The 18,690-nt window shown below is 38.6% G+C and overlaps 1 protein-coding gene across 3 annotated transcripts in view; it reads left to right on the plus strand.

The window, feature by feature from the left end:
- Window positions 1-999: 999 nt before the first annotated feature.
- LOC131162301 (DEAD-box ATP-dependent RNA helicase FANCM) overlaps window positions 1,000-18,690 on the plus strand; it is a 98,196-nt gene continuing 80,505 nt past the window's right edge. For 2 of the 3 annotated variants that reach the window (XM_058118622.1, XM_058118621.1), the window contains exons 1-5: window positions 1,013-1,134; window positions 1,221-1,506; window positions 2,273-2,416; window positions 4,030-4,112; window positions 4,230-4,344. In XM_058118622.1, coding sequence (XP_057974605.1) covers window positions 1,081-1,134; window positions 1,221-1,506; window positions 2,273-2,416; window positions 4,030-4,112; window positions 4,230-4,344 — 682 coding nt within the window. In that variant the 5' untranslated portion in view covers window positions 1,013-1,080. Of the gene's footprint in view, window positions 1,135-1,220; window positions 1,507-2,272; window positions 2,417-4,029; window positions 4,113-4,229; window positions 4,345-18,690 lie in introns of all 3 variants that reach the window. The other variant, XM_058118620.1, reaches the window with a different exon arrangement.

Genomic DNA, 18,690 nt, shown 5'->3' on the forward strand with positions numbered 1-18,690 from the left:
TTAACTATCAATTAATGGAAGGTTTATTTTGTTAAAAGTTATTAAACTTTAAGGGGTTATTTGGTAGTTTTTGAAAACATTGGGGGTGAAATGTTATTTTCAAAAATACTCAAGGGATGTCTAGATTTCACCTTATAAATTAATCATCCCAAAAATATTTGTGATACTGTTTTGAAACTTTAAGATGTATTATATATATTATTATACAATAATATATAATATAATATATATATATTGTAAATAAATATATACGGGTTTCATTCAGGTTATCGACTTATGAACATAAAAATCGAAACCAAAATATATAAAAAAATAAACCAAAACCAAATCGAACAAATTAGTTAATTGAAATTTGAGTTCGATTCATATTGAACTTAGTTTAGATCAATTTTCAAATATTTTCGAACAAGCCTAATGATTACCTGAGCAATCCTTTGCCACACAAACAATTACACCTTGTTGAGATTAAATGCTACATTAAAATTAATTTTTATCCATCCCTTTTGTGTGCATCCCATTACTCAATACTTACATATATAAAAATTGAGTTCTATTTTATTTTGAAAAATAATTTTTTTTTCACTTCTAAGTAATTGCAAATTGATTTCATATTTTTCAAGATTTCAAAAACTTTTATAGAAATTTGGGAAATATGTTATTTATTTGTTTTCTAAGTGTTATTTGTAGTTGTCAAACAAATAAAAAGCAGTTTGATATTTTTGTAATTATTTATAAAACTGGAAAATAAAAAATAAAAACTGTTTTTTTATAACTAAGTAGAATATAAAATTTTCATATATATTTTATAATTTTGTCTTCTACACAAATAAATTTTCAAATTTATTAATTTGAAAATAGGAATGGAGGATTGAAGTATAAAATAAAAGTAAAAACTTGAAAACATTTTCTGAAACTGAACGCAGCCTAAAGTTTTGCCGCCACATCTCTTCATACCTCTCCAGTTTCCTTCGCTGCCCAATCCATTTGCTCCCTTCTTCCCTTCCTTCCCTATTCTCCCTCTCTCTCTCTCTCTCGTGCCAGAGCCGGGGAAACTGAGGACTCCAAAGCATTAGGTGTTCAATGGCGTCGACAGTTCCTTACGAAATCATCGACGACGACGACGACGACGACGACGTAAAGCTTTGTGCACTTCTCTCTTTTTCTCTCTTTGTCTCTCTCTCTCTCTCTCACTCTCGTCTTACTGCTTCTTCTTTCTTCAGGAGTTCGATTGGGAAGCAGCAGCTAAAGTGGTGGATATCGCTTGCCAAAGCTCAAAACCCTCCAATTCACGCCCACTGGAACCTTCTCATTCACTTCCTCTTAAGAACAAGAAATTCAGCGCTTCTCGGCAGTCCACTCTTGATCAATTTGTTTGTGCAGCGGGCCCCAGATCCCTTTCGGAGAAACCGTCTCCCAGGATCAGGAATGATCATCACTTTAACGGTGATGAAGGGAGGTGTTGCGTCAACATTGATACTGAGGCAGCCAAAACATGGATATACCCAGGTTTTATAGACCGTCATTTGAACTGTTATGTTGTTTTCTTGTAGCGGGCAAGTGGGTTTATTTGAATTCAAATTTATTTCCGGTTTTACGATCACTTCACCTGTGTAGCTCTCAATCATCACTTTTCTCACAAGCCGAGTATGCTTTGATTTGGTACATTATATTAATGCTGAGGTAGCTAAAATGTGGAATCAAAATGTGATCGGACGAGTAATTGGTGAATATGGATTTTCTGAACAAGTTCAAACTTTCTTTCTTTCTTCAGTTCTTGGTGGGGCAATCGATAGTATCCATACCTTTCTTCAGTCTAAATAGTGCGTCATGGAGGAGGAATGAGCTAGTTGTGGTGAGGGGCGGTAGGAGTAGGGATAGACCTAAAATAACTTGGAATCAAATAGCGAGTAAGGATTTAATAGCCCTCAATTGTAGAAGAAAATGTCCATGATTGTGCAAATTGGCAAAAAGGATTCATATAACCAAACCCACCTACTGGGACTTCAGGCTTGATTTGTTTTTGTTGTTGTTGTTACTGTTTGTCTGATTAAACTTGTCTTTTTTGTTTTTAAAAGCATGACTTGCATAATTTCAGCATTTGACAAATCACTATTTGATTTTACTCCAAAAGGTTCCTCAAAGCTCATTTCAAATTGTATGCTTCAATTTTGAATCTAGGAATCTTGTTATAATATTGACATGAATATATGAATTTTGGCTGAGAGTTCTGCATTTATGTTCTGATTTTGTTCTTCTGCAATATTTCCTGCAGTTAATATTCCTCTTCGTGACTATCAGCTCTCAATAACCAAGACAGCTTTATTTTCAAACACAATAGTGGCATTGCCAACGGGACTCGGGAAAACTCTTATTGCTGCTGTTGTTATGTATAATTATTTCAGATGGTTTCCAGAGGGTAATGTGATGTATATATGTATGTATATGTGTGTGTATATAACATGATTCTTGATATTGCTTTTTCAAAATAATACTCCTGCATTTTGTTATTCGTACATTGCATGCTTGACTTGATCTATCTTTCTTTCAACGGGTGATTGTGGAATCATGGAGGATTATCGCTGGCAGGCTACATTATCTTTTATGGGTAACAGATGGATCTTAGTGGTTTTTAATTATATGATCACAGCTGCAGCGCCAAAAATATTGCTCATATAGCTATGTTGTGGAGTAAGCATGGCTTTTACCTAATTTGATAATGAATTTAGGCATAAACACTGCTGATGCAGCAGGACCTCGTTTTGTAATTGGAGCATTCTAATAAATGCTGATGTATTCAGTATTGGTTTGTGCAGTGCGTGCTTCCCCTAGAAGAAACTGAAAACAATGTTAACATTATTTCATGTATATTATCAGTTTATTTATTTATTTTTGTTAATATTCTATATTTTGGAGAAATGGATAATTAGAGGTTCATATGGAAAGGGAGAGGATCTACCAGAAAACAAAACAAGCTGCCGAATAGAATTACCTTTCATGAACATTGCTTCAAATATCTTGGTCTCCTTAAACTTTTATAAGTCAACAAGGAAAATTCTTTTCCATTTTCAATGCCTTTGAACTTCCTTGCTTATAGATTCTAGAGTATTCCTTGATAGGACATGAAAATATGTGAACATGCCGTTAAGAAGTTCTGGAGTTATTGGTGAAATTTCTGTGTTTGGTACCACCCAATAATTTTGAACATTAAAAAATGACCATATCAAGGGTTGACTGAAAAAACACTATCCATAAGTATTTGCTTCGAAGGATATCAAGTTACAATTTCTTATTTTCTTTGGGATAGGCTTCTTATTTGCTTTGAGATAGAATGGTTTCCTGGATTCTGTGTTTTCTGCAAACTCTTCTTATTTAAGGACTTTCTTTTTTTTTTAATACATTTGCAGTAATTGATTCCAAGCATCTCCTCTGTCACTTCTCTGGTGACCAACATTGAACCTAAAATAAAGTTTAAATTCTCATATTTTGGAACTTAATATTTTGATGTATATTTCCTTGAAGCAAGCGCGAATGCATCTAAATTCTGCTCAATCCATTAATAAATGATTGAAAATTGATAAACTTGAAAAATTAGAATCATGGTTCATTCTGCAATCTGATATTTGCTGTTCTTTTTGGTTAAATTGCATTTATTTTACTCATTTTGAGAGGAAAAAAAAAGAATCTTGAATCAACTTTGATGAAGACTAGCAATAAGAAAAGGAATTAGCAGAGGGAGTTGAAAATCTCAGGGAGTTCTATTAATTATGATGGAGGGGATTTAAAAATGGATTTCTTAGTATTTTTCCCAAGGACTTCTTTACGCCTCTCTTATTCTCTCAATAAATTCCTTTTGTTATCATCTTTTGTTTCTCACAATGACTGATTTTTCCAGTACCATGCTTTTAACAGTTACTTTTATTTTATTTTTTTGAGTTTAATTTAACAGCTGACTTATGAAACATTTACTTCTGTTTGTTTTGTTTTGTTTTGTTTTTTGTTTTTTGTTTTTGTTTTTTTCATTTTTTACAGGGAAAATAGTTTTTTCAGCCCCTTCTCGACCGCTTGTTATGCAGCAAATAGAAGCATGCCATAATATTGTGGGAATACCACAAGTATGATGCCATTTTGACAGTTCCATAAAGTGGCTCGCTCAAATTCTAATTTCACAATGTAAAAAATTATCCAAATCATTTGCACAGTTTTGAGAAGATTCAGATTAATGATTGCAGGAATGGACAATTGATATGACAGGTCAGACATCTCCTGCAAGAAGAGCATGTCTTTGGAAAACTAAACGAGTTTTCTTTGTCACTCCACAAGTTCTGGAGAAGGATATTCAATCTGGTGAATCTTTAAACCCTATTCTCACAATTTATTTGAAATGAGGCTGAGTTGTGAATTTAAGAATTTCCTGGGGCTTTGAGCAGCAATGGTGGGGCATCCTTGATGTAGAATATGGTTCATGAGTTGATGTGCGTAAAGCTTTCTTGTTTAATTTTTATTGTGAGTACTGCTCATATGATTTTGCAGGAAATATTCACTGTAGTTCTGTAGTGGTTATTATATCTGTGTCAAGGGAGAATTTTATGTAAAATGTGGGGTTGTGCACTCAGTTGGTTCGGTTGAAACGGAGCTCTTCGGTAAAGCTGAAACTAAGCCAACCAAATTAGATTGGGTATTTATCCTAAAGTCCGAACAGAACCACCCTAACCAAACCTTCCTAACCAATCATAAAGCAAAACTGAACTGATCACCAACCCCTACACTACAAGAACTGAACCAATTTTGACCATTGCTTTGCCTTACACTATGACACCAGAAGCTTCCTGGCAGCAAGTACTATAGATGGCCACTGCCTAGAACCATCATCAAATAGGATTATATAACAATATTCAAACAATTTTTGTTTCACTAGCATTTGATTTTCAGAACATTATTGAAGTCTGAAGACCAACAAAACAAAAGGCAAGTAGCGGACCCAAGATTTGAAGAAGGTAAGAACAGAGTTACATACCTGTGACTTCACTGACTTAAGGTCTCCAGAATCAGATTTTTTCACTCTAAAATCTGTAATCACAGATTAATGGCTGGCAGGCGAGCTAACAAAGGAGGCTGGAGGGATATGAGGCAGTGGCCTACTGCATAGTGCCAGAGAGGAGTCAGCTGTCATCACTCATCGAGGAAGTCCAGCGATTCGCATTCATGAGTTCGCATGGCCGAAGAAGAGAATACAACGCAGATTTGAATCATCTGATATTCTGATCACTGGGGCTATCCCTATTTTGCTAAAAGAAAAAAGGGTAAAGCTTGGGTAGGCCTGGACTAGTGAACACAAGGGTAGGCCCGCAGGGGAGCTGAGGTTGGGCTGTTGAGCATCTAATTCGGTTTTTCCGGTTGGAACTGAAATTTCAATTGCAAGGCCAAAAACTGAATTGAAAAAATTTTGGTTAACATAATTAGAACCGAATCAAACCAAACCAAACCTAATAGGTTTTGACAACAAACTGTATGAACTGAACTGATTCAGTTCGGTTGGTTTTTTCTGTTTACACTGAATTGTGCATAGTCCTAGTAAAATGTCTGAGAATTAGTGTTGCTCAATATAGACTCTGACTGGCCACAAAAGGAAAAGTAAGTCTATCTGTCCATTATTGACACTTTTGCTGCGTAATGCATTAAAATCTAAACTTTGTGAAGGCACTATAAACTTATTCCGAAACTTGTAAGATTGTGAATAACTGGTTTCATGGGTGCAAGCATGGCACAATTTTTTTAAGATAACAAAATAAATATATTAAGAAAAAACTCTGTACTCCTGTCATGGCATGCAACAACTATGTTGGCGATACCCAATGTCAGAAAGCTCTTTCAAAGTTGAAGGGAAAGAGTTTTATGACTCAGCTCATCTATTTTGATTAGCATGGAACAAAAAATGACTCATTATCAATGATTACTTGGCAAATTACTAAAAAACAGAGTTCTGGTCTCACACATTTTGAAGATGTAAATAATATACAAATCACTAGCACAATACAATCTTTATAGAAGATAGGAAAATAGAAATTGTTATTGAGAGAATTGAGGTGTTAAAACAGAAATTTAGTAGAAGATGTGGAAACTAAAGAAAGATGAGGGAATTATTTGATTTTATCTTCAATGAAAATCATCTATGAGACTTAAGTTGAATAATTAAACTCAAATCCCCTTCAAAGTCAAGACTTTACATGGTTGGCCAACCTTAATTCCCCAACAATTTGCTACAAATAAGAAGGCCTCATAAGACTTTTCCTCTGGATGTCTTCTTGATGTGATGAGTTACATTCTTATGTAATATTGCATTGTTTAGTGGCTTAGAGCTTATAGAATAAGCTATTTGGCTTCTTTGGTGACTGTTGGATGTTCTTAAGCTTTTGGAGACTTTTTTTTTTGGTTGATTTCTTTCAAGTTCTTTGGGAGGTCTAAGGATGCAAGCAGGGTTATATGTGCACTCTATGAGGTATTTTTGTCACGTCCCTATTTTTGGCACTTGACCAGCCGTGACTCCATTCAAAATTCAGTGAAGGCACCAAGCCTGGTGAAATCTATCCACTGGAACTCATTGTCACTCTACAAGTCACAAGATCGAAAACCAATGTCTCTCTTTCCTTTGTTCATTTGGAATATTGGCCACTCTATTTCCATCGCTTGTTAATACTAGAACCTTTGTTTACCATCAAAGACTCCGTTTTCAACGCTTGACAATATGAGAACCGTCGTTTACCATCAGAGTTTTCTTTTTGCACACTAGAAATCCCTCTTGCACCACTGGAAAATTTTGTCTACAGTGATCCACGCTAGTTTTTGTCCTACAACAAGCAGTAGTAGATTCTCTCTCTCTGCTTTTCGTCCAGGGTACCAAAAAAATTGAAGACCACTCTTCTGTTAAAATAGATAGAAAGGTGTTTAGTGTGATTCAGCTAGACTCCTCGACATATGAAATCACTGATTCACTGGATGGAACATTTCCGACATTGTGCTGAAGGAGGAGGAGTTCATTTGGTGACGAAGATGATGGGGGTTTTGTATGAAGGGCTTGGAGGAATAGAGATGGAAGGGGGTCTCATTCCATAATTGACAAGGGAGTTCAATCAGTATTAGCCTATTAGGCCTCTTTCAAGAAGAGAGGCGACTTTCTCCCGTTGAAGAAGGAAATTAGTGGAGGGAGGTGCGCGGACATAAGAATATCAGAGGGGGAACAGCGAATGGGGTGGAAGTCCTTCCTTGTAGGTCTGCTGGAATTGTCTAGGATTAGCAAGGCTGAAGCAGACATTCTCAAGGGCAGTCCAATGTGCTTCAAGTGTGGTTCGTGGAACATTCAAAAGGAGGGGGAGGTAGGCAGAAAGCACGTACTTCGGTGGCGCCCTTCTTCATTGATGTGATCAGGGATGCTCCAGTGACTTAGAAGGCCAGCTCAGAGAACATTGAAGTCCAGAATCACAGGGATTCAGAGGGTTTATTTCCTAATTCATAAACTTTAATTAAGCGCATTACAGCTAATGGGGGATTTGCAAAACTTAATAATCATAATGAGCTTAAAGGGCTGGAAGCAAGTGGGCCTTGTGTTCAGAGGCAGAGTTCAGTTGGGTCTATGAAGTTGAAGACAAAACTACTGTGGGTAAAAAAAAGAGAGGGCCTCTCCTCCAAATGAGGCTGGCAGGTGTGCTTCAAATATTGGCACAAAGGTTAAGAGAATTGAGGGCAAAGAGAAGGGTAAACATGTCCACAATGTGCTGATGTGTAATGATGGGCAGAAGGCTGCAGTCAGCAAAGGAATGAAGAGCAGCGGGTAAATGGTCAGCAACTGATGATGCTTCTCATAGCAGGGAGGGAAGCTCTAATTTAATCAGGAACTCTTTGATTGGCTTACAGGATTTCATGCTTAGTTTGAGTAACCAATTTTCTCCTATAAAGTCAAATTCTAAGGAGATTCAGAATTTGGGGGATGATATGAGCAGCATATGTGAATTTGAGAAGGAACCATTAGTTGACTAGTTGAGAGCTGATTTCGAACTTGCTGAGGAGACTGATCTATTTCAACTATTTGAAGGAGTGAATGGAGACAATGATTGATTGGCTCGAGGCAGAATGAACTCAGTGGAAACACGCCGCAGCAAATGTAGATAGAATGTCAACATTGGGATCCATACATGGGCAGGAAGAGATTCTTTTAATAATTTTCAGACCAATTGATCGCCTTAAATGATAAGGGGCCTTTGCCTTCTAACCCTGAGCTTGATTTTCTCAATGTGGATAATTTGAATGTTTTTTCCTTGGGTGTTGGAAGGATATTGATGATAGGTAGATGTTTCTTCGGGGGATCTGTGTTCCTCTAAAACTAGTAATGATATTCTTCTCCTTCCCACGCGGTCACTTCTTGTTTCCAAAACTGTATGCCAAAGGGAGGATTCTTGTTGGGGAGAGGGCTGTGGATTTAGCTCTGAGGGAGGTGAGAGAGGCTTACAGGATTTGCATAAACTAGGAGAAGACTTAGGCCTAAAACTAGTGGACCCCTTAGGTAAGGATGTGAGGTTGGGTTTGAACCCTAGGGCATACGAGAGAAAGAAAAAGAAAGTCTAGAAAGAATTATGAAATTTGGTTTCTTTTATTACCTATGCGAGTGTTAAAGGGTTTGGGAAGGGTGGTAAGTGTGTCAAGATATGAAGATTATCAGTAGGAATGTGAGAGGTTTAGGGGGTGCTAGGAGGAGGAGCCTTTTTGAGGAAGTTTTATCTACTCTTTGGATATTGTCAGGAGTATTTGGGCGGTGCTTTTGGAGGTGTTCTAGTCATGTGGGGCGTCGGTCTAACCCTAAAGTGGATAATTTATTTCTTTTCCTTTTCCATTCGTGTTGAAAGTGAAAGGGAGGGGCAAACGGTGGGTTTCTTTTGAGTCAGTCCTCCTAGACCAAGTCTTAGGAGTGCTTCTAGGATGAGCTCTATAATGTTTTTAGGTTTTTGGTCCCCTAAGTGGGCAGTGGGCGGTGATTTTAGTGTAGTAAGGTTTTTGGGGGAGTAGAAAAGTGTGGGCATAGTTACTGCTAGTATGCAGCAATTTGACCTATTTACTAGGGAGTGTGGCCTAGATTTTCCTTTTGAGTAATGCTACCTTTACATGGTTTGTGGGGGTGGCTAGGGTGGTGCTACTAGATAGATTCCTATTATGTAGTGATTGGGGGGACGAATTATCTAAGCTCTCTCAAATTGTTCTTACTAAGACCTACTTCTGATCACTTCCCTATTTTGCTGGAATCTAGTAGGGTATCCTAGGGTCCCATTTGTTTCAGGTTTGAGAATATGTGGCTGGACTATGCTTCTTTTAAGCCATTAGTGAGGTGCTCTTGGGAAGAGGAAATTAGGATGAGTTGGGAAGGTTTTAGATTTATGAGGAAGTTAAAACGAGTGAGGGTGAATATGAAAATTTGGAATGAAGAGGTGTTTGGTGATGTTAAAGTTAAAAAATCTAGCATCCTATGTGAGGTGCATTTTTTGGATAGAAAGGAAGAGGTGACTAATTTCTTGAACAGTGAGGAGGCCAAAAGGATCTCCCTAAAGAATGAATTGGAAGAGGTGATTCTTAAGGAAATGAGGAGCTAGAGGCAAAAAACTAAATTTGCATGGGTCAAAGGAGATGATTGTAATACTGGCTTCTTCCATAGAATAGCTAATGGAAAGAGGAGGGAAAATATGATTTGGGAGTTGTAGCTAGGGGAGGGAGAATTAGTAATGATCCTAGTAGGATTGCCTTTGCGATCTCGAATTTTTTTTTGATAATTTTATTTTGAGGAAGAGGCTTGTAGACCGATGGTTGAGGGGTTAAAATGGAATTCCATCTCTAGAGATTAGATGCTTTGGTTAGAGAGACCTTTTGATGAAGAGGAGGTCAGGGGTGTAGTTTCAGGATGGAGAGGGATAAGGCTCTGGGTCTAGATGGTTTTAATTTGGTTTTCTTTCAAGAATGCTGGGATATTATTGAGTTTAAGTTGCTTAAAAGTCTTTTCTGAATTTTATGAGAATGAGATTTTGAGTAAAAGCATTAATTCCATTTTTCTATCCTCGTGCCTAAGAAATCTAGACCCATCATGGTAGAGGATTTCATACCGATTAGTCTTGTATCTAATGTTTATAAAATTAGCACCAAAGTTCTATTTAATAGGCTGTGTGCAGTGCTTGAGAAGACTATATCTACAACTCAGAGTGCTTTGTAGGGGGCAGACTAATGATGGATGTTATTTTGGTGGCTAATGAGGTGGTGGAGGATATTCGTAGAAGGTAGAAGAGGAGTTTCATTTTTAAATTGGATTTTAAGAAGGTGATAGAGTTAGTTGGAGTTTTTGGATATACATTTTGTGAGGAAGGGTTTTAATGAACGTTGGCGCCTGTGGTTAAGGGTTTTTTGTCTAATGTGTTCGTGAATAAGGAACTTAAGTCTTGGTTTAGGGCTTAAGAGGTATTAGGAAAGGTGATCCATTTTCCCCCCTTTTGTTTGTTCTAGTAGCTGATGTGTTTAGTAGAATGGTGGATAGGGCTGTGGATAGGGGGTTGGTGAAAAGGTTGAAAGTGGGGAGAGGAGTGGTGGTTTCTCGTCTCCATTTTGCGGATGATACTATTTTCTTTCTAGATGATCATAACCTTCTTTTAGTTGTAGTTTGGGTACACTCAAAGTCTTTAAGAGGGTCTAGGGGCTTAAAATAAATATGGGGAAAAGTGGTTTAGCAAATATTAATGAGCCTATTGAAAGAGTTAGGGAGTGGTCTTTTGATGTGGGGTGTAGTCTTTTGGATTGATCTTTGACTTATTTAGGGGTCCCTTTTGGGCCGGGGGGGGGGGTGGTAATCCTAGATGTGGGGAGTTTTGGAACCTGGTAGTAGAGAGAGTGGCCAAGACACTTGATGGTTGGAAGGTGCAACTTTTTTCCCTTGGGGGTTGAAATTATTTAGCCCTGGTTATCTAGTATCCCATTATATATATTTTTTTGACAAACATATAAATTTATTAGAAAAGATAAGAATGTACAACAAAAGAAAAATGTGGAAAAGAAAAGAAAACCAGGAGCTTAAGAAATCCTCCCTTCAACACAAAACAAAAAACTACACTATAAGATCATAATTTGAAAGCCAGATCAATGAAGTAGAGTGAACCAATCCCACAGCAGGTCTCCTAGAGAAACATAACAAAATCGGTCATTAGCCAACAACCACAATAACGCAAGATTATCCACTAGACTTTGAACCAAATTATTAGCTATGGCCACCCATTTGAAAATTTTGACGTTTCTCTCGAACCAAACACACCAAATAAGAACTATAATAGTGCATCTCCACAAGGCTTTCCTATCCTTCCCTTTCCAAAACTTCTAAAAGTGATAGAGCAAAAAGCCTTTAAAGCGGAGGCACAAATCCAATCTACACCACATATACCAAATAATTTATTCTAGACAATACAAGTGAAGGGGCATTGAAAAAACAAATGTAAGCAAGTCTCCCCACTACTCAAAACAAAGGACACAAACATCCAGTGATAGGGCCTTATTATGCCTTTTTTTCTGAAGCACATCATTAGTATTAATTCTATTTAGTACCAGTCCAAATAAAGGCTTTTATTTTTGAGGGAGCTTTAGCTGTTCAATTCAAAGAGTACAAACCTAAAGGATCCTCATTAGGGTTGCGAATAAAAAAAGAGAAAAAAATCTACAAGAGAAATCCCTAGAAGGATCCAAACTCCGAACCTTTTTATCATTTGCCAAATTAACATGAAGAAAATTAAGCAAATTGGTTAAAGGAGCCAACTCATCAATCTCTTTATCATTGGGATTTCTCCTAAAATGGAAATTCCAAGAGAGACTAACCCTTGCAAAAGGGGAAAACTTGAAATAGGAGTATCATGAAGAATAAAGACTTGATAAAAAGGGAATAGCCAACGACATCTCCCCAATCCAAAGGTCCTCCTAGACTAGATACCAGATATCTAGTATCCCATTATATTATTTATCTATTTTCAAGATTCTAGTTGGGATATTTAACAAGATTGATAAAATTATGAGAGATTTCTTGTGGTTTGGAGTCGGGGGTTTTTGGGATCATTAAATAAGGTGAAAAGATGTTTGTAGGTTTAAATTGGAGGGAGGGCTGGGTCTTGGAAAATTGGTGTCTAAAGACATTGCCCTTGTAGCTTTGGTGGTGGCATTTTCCCCTAGAAGATCATTCCTTTTGGCATAAAGTGATTAGAAGTTAGTACGGGTTGGGTGAGAATGGGTGGGATACTAATGTTAGTTTGCGATGTTCATTGGAGAGTCCATGGTGATTTATTTCTCAGAAGTATCTGTTACTCACTCCTCACTTTAAATTTATTGTGGAGAAGGTTTGTCGGATTATTTTTTGTAAAGATTCATGGTTGGGGAATGATGTTCAATCCACATCTTTTCCTTGTCTCTTTCAATTGAGCTCAGGGCTGAATATATGATTATTTCTTTGTGGTTGATTTGGGTAGCCCTATTGTTTGCTTGGAGTTTTCATTTAAGAAGATCTCTAAATGATAAAGAGCTGACGAAACTTTCCTTCTTGTTATTTATCTTATTTTAGCTAGGGATACTTGGTCTTGGGCTTTCGATCATTAGGGGGTGTATTCTTGTAAATCATGTGGAATGCTGACCAGTAGTGTGAACGACGGCCACGGTTGGTGAATGACAGCCACCTACCATGGTAGGTGAGCCACCGCCACCTACCATGAGTTCTTGCCACAAGCCAAAGGCTATAAATTGAGACTTCCCACCAAAGCTAAACAACATATTTCAACTGCAAGTTGTGTCCTCTTCTGTTTTTCCATATTTTATTCTCTGTGTACATGTAAAATAGGGACCCGAGTATGTAAAGAATACACAATTGAGTATACAATTGATTCATTCTCATTCTTTACATGGTATCAGAGCTCAGGTTACTTTAAAACCCTAAGCAATCTATGGCTGCCCAAAAAGGAGACATCCATGAGTCTAGCCAGTCGGCAACCCAGGAAGGAGAGTTAGAGATAACCTCCTCCATGGGCTCGGCCAGCGTATTCGAGAATTCCCCACTCCATCTTACCATTGAAAATGGTAAGAATTACAGAGAATGGGCACAGTCAATCAAGCTCGTTATCGACGGTAAGGGAAAGCTCAACGGTAAGGGAAAGCTCGACTTTCTTACCGGCAAGACTCGGCGACCACCTCCTGTCGATGCAGTGGCATCCCAAAAATGGTGGTTCGAGATCTCCTTGATAAGGTCATGCTTGATAACTCTATGAAGCTAGCCATTGGCAAAACATACCTGTTTCTCCCGACGGCGAAGGACGTGTGCGATGCGGTGCATGAGTCATACTCCGATGCTGAAAATGCTTCCTAGATTTTCGAGTTGAAGACGCAGCTATGGCAGACGAAGCAAGGAGATCAGGAAGTCACGGAATACTACACCGAGATGCTCGGACTTTGGCAAAAACTCGATCTTTGCTACGAAAAGGAATGAGAATGCACGGGTGACAGTGTATGTTTCAAGAAGAAGATGGGGAACGAGAGAGTATTTGAGTTTCTGGCAAGGTTGAACTGAGAGCTTGACGACGTAAGGAGTAGGATTCTAGGTCGCCGATCATTGCCCTCCATCCAAGAAGTCTTCTCTGAAGTTTGGCGTGAGGAAAGTAGGAGGAACGTGATGTTGAAGGAGCAAAGCAAGTCTGGACCTGAGGCATCAGCTCTTATAACCCGTGGGCCTCATACTGGATCCAGCCCAAAGCAGTCTAGAAGGCCCTATTGTGAGCATTGCAAAAAAAGGGGCCATACTAAAGGCACCTGCTGGACCTTACATGGTAAGCCCGCGGATTGGAAGCCCAGACAGCCCAATAAAGCCCGTGGTCATCAGTCCTCCACTGAAACCTAGGCAAAAAAAATACCCACAGAAGCCCATGGCCTAACAGCTTCTAGTGGGGGATTTAATTCCGACCAACTTGCGAAAATGTATGAGCTATTTTCCAATTTCCAAGCCATGGGTCAGTCCGCTAATACTATGTCATCTGGCTCTTTAGCCCACAAAGGTACTTTTTTGACAGCCCTTAGTACCACTCCTCATTTTACCCCTTGGATTATTGACTCTAGTGCATCTTACCATATGACCGATGCTCATCATTTATCTTCAACATACTCACCTTGTGCCGGTAATTTAAAAGTCAAAATTGCAGATGAGACTCTATCCCCTGTTGCTGGCAAACGGAATATTCATATTTCTGAATCTATTACTCTTGAATCTGTCCTCCATGTTCCTAATTTATTGTGCAATTTGCTGTCTATTAGTCAATTAACCAAATAGTCTAATTGCTCAGCTAAATTCCTACCCTCTCATTGTGTCTTTCAGGTCCTATCATCGAAGAAGATGATTGGAAGTGTTAAGGAATATGATGGGCTCTACTACTTCAACAAAGCTAATGTGAATGGACCGTGTCCTCCCACTGTTTGTAATTCTGCATCTAGTCTTAGGGATAGTGAGCTTTTGTTATGGCACAAAAGGATGAGACATCCTAGTTTTCAGTATTTGCAGCACTTATTTCCTTCAATATGTTCGAATAAAATTGCTTTGGATTGTTAGTGTGAAGTGTGTGAACTTGCCAAACACCATCGTACTACTTTTCCTAGATCTTAGTATAAACCATCCATGCCATTTAATCAGATTCACAGTGATCTATGGGGACCTTCTCGTACTCCTAATAGGACCCATACAAAATGGTTTATTACTTTTATTGATAATCACACTCATCTGTGTTGGGTATATTTATTGACTGATAAAACTGAGGTTAGATCAGTCTTCATAAATTTTCACTCTATGATACAAACCTAGTTTCACACAAAAATCCAAATTCTTCGTACTGACAATGGTACCTCCTTGGGCACATATCTTCAAGAGAATGGTATTATCCATCAACTTGCGTTGACACCCCTAAACAAAATGGGGTTGCTGAATGGAAAAATCGACATATCCTTGAACTTGCTCGTGCTTTGTTGTTCACCTCACATGCCAACAAAATTTTGGGTTGACTCAATTTTGACAGCCACGTACCTCATTAACCGAATGCCTAGTAGAGTCCTATCCCTTGCAACTCCGCTCCAAAAACTCCAAGAGACTTTTCCCAATTCTAAGCTCGGTTCACATCTTCTGCTTCGTGTCTTTGGGTCCATTGTATTTGCCCACATTCACGCACCCAAGCAAAACAAATTGGATCCCAGAGCACTTAAAGGTATCTTTCTTGGTTACTCTCCCACACTGAAGGGTTACAAATGCTATGACCTGATCTCCCAGAAACTCTATGTTAGCCTGGATGTCACCTTCTTCGAACATAACCCCCTACTACTCGCTTCAGGGGGAGTCCTTGAGTAAAGCTCGACCCTCAAACTCAGACTACTTCGATATTGCTGTTTTCGAGACCACTCCATACCCTATATCCGCTCCTTCGCCTAGTACAGAAGGAAACTTGAGCTCAGGGGGAGATGCAGAAATACAAACAAATAGGGAAACACTTATCTACTCAAAGAGGCCAAAATCGAAGTCCAGAGACACTCACTTCCGAAGCACCAAAAGAGTCAGAACCGGTGATAGTTCCAACTCCTTATTAGTCCGACTCCAATCCTGACCAGGTAAAACATGACTTACCCATTGCTTTTAGAAAACAACGTCGTTTATGTACTCTTCACCCTATCTCAAAATTTGTATCTTACAATGCTCTTTCTGCTAAGTGTCATGCTTTTACTTCTAACCTTGACAGAATCCAGATTCCTAAAAACATTCAAGAAGCCTTGGAGATTCCAGAGTGGAGAGAGGTAGTGATGGAAAAGATAAGGGCACTAGAAAAGAATGGAACTTGGGAGGTGATGACTTTGCCAATGGGGAAGAAACCAGTGGGCTGTAAGTGGGTGTTCACAGTAAAGTACAAGGCTGATGGCACAGTAGAACGATACAAAGCCCGCCTTGTGGCAAAGGGGTTCACTCAGACATACGGTATTGACTACACCGAGATGTTTGCACTAGTAGCAAAGCTGAACACTGTACGAGTTCTCTTGTCCCTGGCAGCAAACTTGGACTGGCCACTCCATTAGTTTGACATCAAGAATGCTTTTCTGAATGGTGAGCTAGAAGAAGAAGTGTTCATGACGCTACCACTCGGATTTTGCAAGGAGGGAGAAGAAACAAGAGTGTGTAAATTGAAGAAATCCCTGTATGGACTCAAGCAATCACTGAGGGCGTGGTTTGATAGATTTGCAAAGGTGATAAAGAATCAAGGATATCGATAGGGGCAGTCAGATCACACCATGTTCTTCAGAAAGTCCTATGAGGGAAGAAGGACCATCCTAATTGTGTACGTCGATGACATCATTCTCATTGGAGATGACACAGGAGAGGTGGAGAGATTGAAGAAGATAGTTTGAGGTAAAAGACTTGGGTCAAATGCGACATTTCCTGGGAATGGAGATCGCCAGATCAATGTAGGGAATTAGTGTCTCTTAGAGATAGTATGTACTTGACCTTTTGATCGAGATTGGCATGCTTGGTTGGAAACCAAGCGATACTCCTATCTAGGCAAGAAAAAGAATGGAAGACGTAGGAAAGCCTGTGGATAGAGAGAGATATCAGAGACTAGTAGGTAGATTGATCTACCTCTCTCACACTAGACCTGACATTGCTTTCGTTGTAAGTGTGGTCAGTCAACACATGCACTCACCAAAGGAGAGTCACCTAGAAGCAATATATAAGATTCTTAGATATCTGAAAGGTTCTCTAGGACGAGGACTATTCTTCAAGAAAGGTGACAGTAAGAAGGTAGAGATTTACATAGATGCGGATTGGGCAGAATCAATAGAAGACAGAAGGTCTACTACCGGCTACTGTACCTATGTTTGGGGATATGTAGTAACATGGAGGAATAAGAAGCAGAGTGTCGTAGCCAGAAGCAGTGCCAAGGCTGAATTCAGAGCTTTTGCACAAGGGATGTGTGAAGGGCTATGGTTACAAAAACTTTTTGGAAGAACTACACATAATAGTAGAGCTCCCCATCAAACTCTATTGCGACAACAAAGCCGCCATTAGTATTTCTCATAATCTTGTTCAGCACGACAGAACTAAACATATAGAAGTGGACACACATTTTATAAAGGAGAAAATTGAGAAGGGGACAATTTACATGACCTATATCCCTACAAGAGAACAATTAGAAGATATTTTCATTAAGGGATTACAGAGGTCTAACTTTGAAGAGTTTATTTGCAAGTTGGACATGATCAATATCTATGATCCAACTTGAGGGGGAGTGTGGAATGACGGCCAGCAGTGTAAACGACGGCCACAGTTGGTGAATGACGGCCACCTACCATGGTAGGTGAGCCACCGCCACCTACCATGGTGGGTGAGTCACCACCACCTACCATGAGATCTTGCCACAAGCTAGAGGCTATAAACAACACATCTCAACTGCAAGTTGTGTCCTTTTTTTTCCATATTTTATTCTCTGTGTACATGTAAAATAGGGACCCAAATATGTAAAGAATACACAATTGAATATACAATTGATTCATTCTCATTCTCTACAAATCATCTTTTGAGTTTTGGCCTGTTCCAAATCTCGTTTCCTTTATATTTGTCTATTAAGCTCCCCCCAAAATTAAGGCTTTTAATTTGGCTGATTGTGCTCAGTAAGATCAATGCTAATGACATGTTGCAGATTAGGAGACCATTGAAAGCCTTATCTCTAGATGTTTGTGTGCTTTGTTATTTTAATTCTGAAACGGAACCTCATCTGTTTTTACACTCTGATTATGTTTGGAGAATCTGTAATAAATTATTTGGTGTGATGGGAGAAAATTGGGTTTGCCCTGTGTCGGTGGAGGGAATGTTGTCTATTTATTTTGAGACTTTTGGAAGAGGGAAATAGAGGGCTGTACTTTTGAAATGCAGCTTTTTTGCAGTGTTTTGGGGATTATGGTTGGCAGCTGCTACAGGAGAAGATTCAATACTTAGCCTCTTTATGGTGCTTTGGCTTTGGTTGCTTTCAAGGTGTTAGCTTTTTCGAGGTTCCGTGAGATTGGAGGAATCTTTTGCTCTGATATTTCCTATTCTTTATTTGTTTCTTAGTTTATTTCTTCTGGTTTATTCCAGAATTTTGACAGGAGAAGTCTTATTCTCCTCTTTGTAAATTCTTTTCCTATTAATGTAATCTCTTCTTTTGTTATAATTTTTTTTTCCACACTCATTGGACTAAGTACATTCATCAACAAACAGAGGCTTTGTGTCTTCCTGCCAACTGTTAGTACATGTCAAAATGTGGGGCTTTCCTTCAGTCCAATTGAACTTGAAATTTTTATAGAAGTAAGGTGAGCAACCACGAGCACCCATATGTATTTCAATACTTTAAGATGTGATTTCTTATATGCATGCAAAATTATATTGTGCATGAACACATTGTAATTACTATAGATCCATTGTGGTCCGCCCCTTCCCCGGACCCTGCATACGCGGGAGCTTTGTGCACTGGGCTGCCCTCATGCATAATTGTATTGTGCAAGAACACATTCTTTATTCTTAGCAATCTGTTTATTTAAAGTTACCATGAAAAAACATTCAAATAGCATGCATTTCAACATTATTTCAAC

The sequence above is a fragment of the Malania oleifera genome, chromosome 8, assembly GCF_029873635.1.
Source record: "Malania oleifera isolate guangnan ecotype guangnan chromosome 8, ASM2987363v1, whole genome shotgun sequence".
NCBI lineage: Eukaryota > Viridiplantae > Streptophyta > Magnoliopsida > Santalales > Ximeniaceae > Malania > Malania oleifera.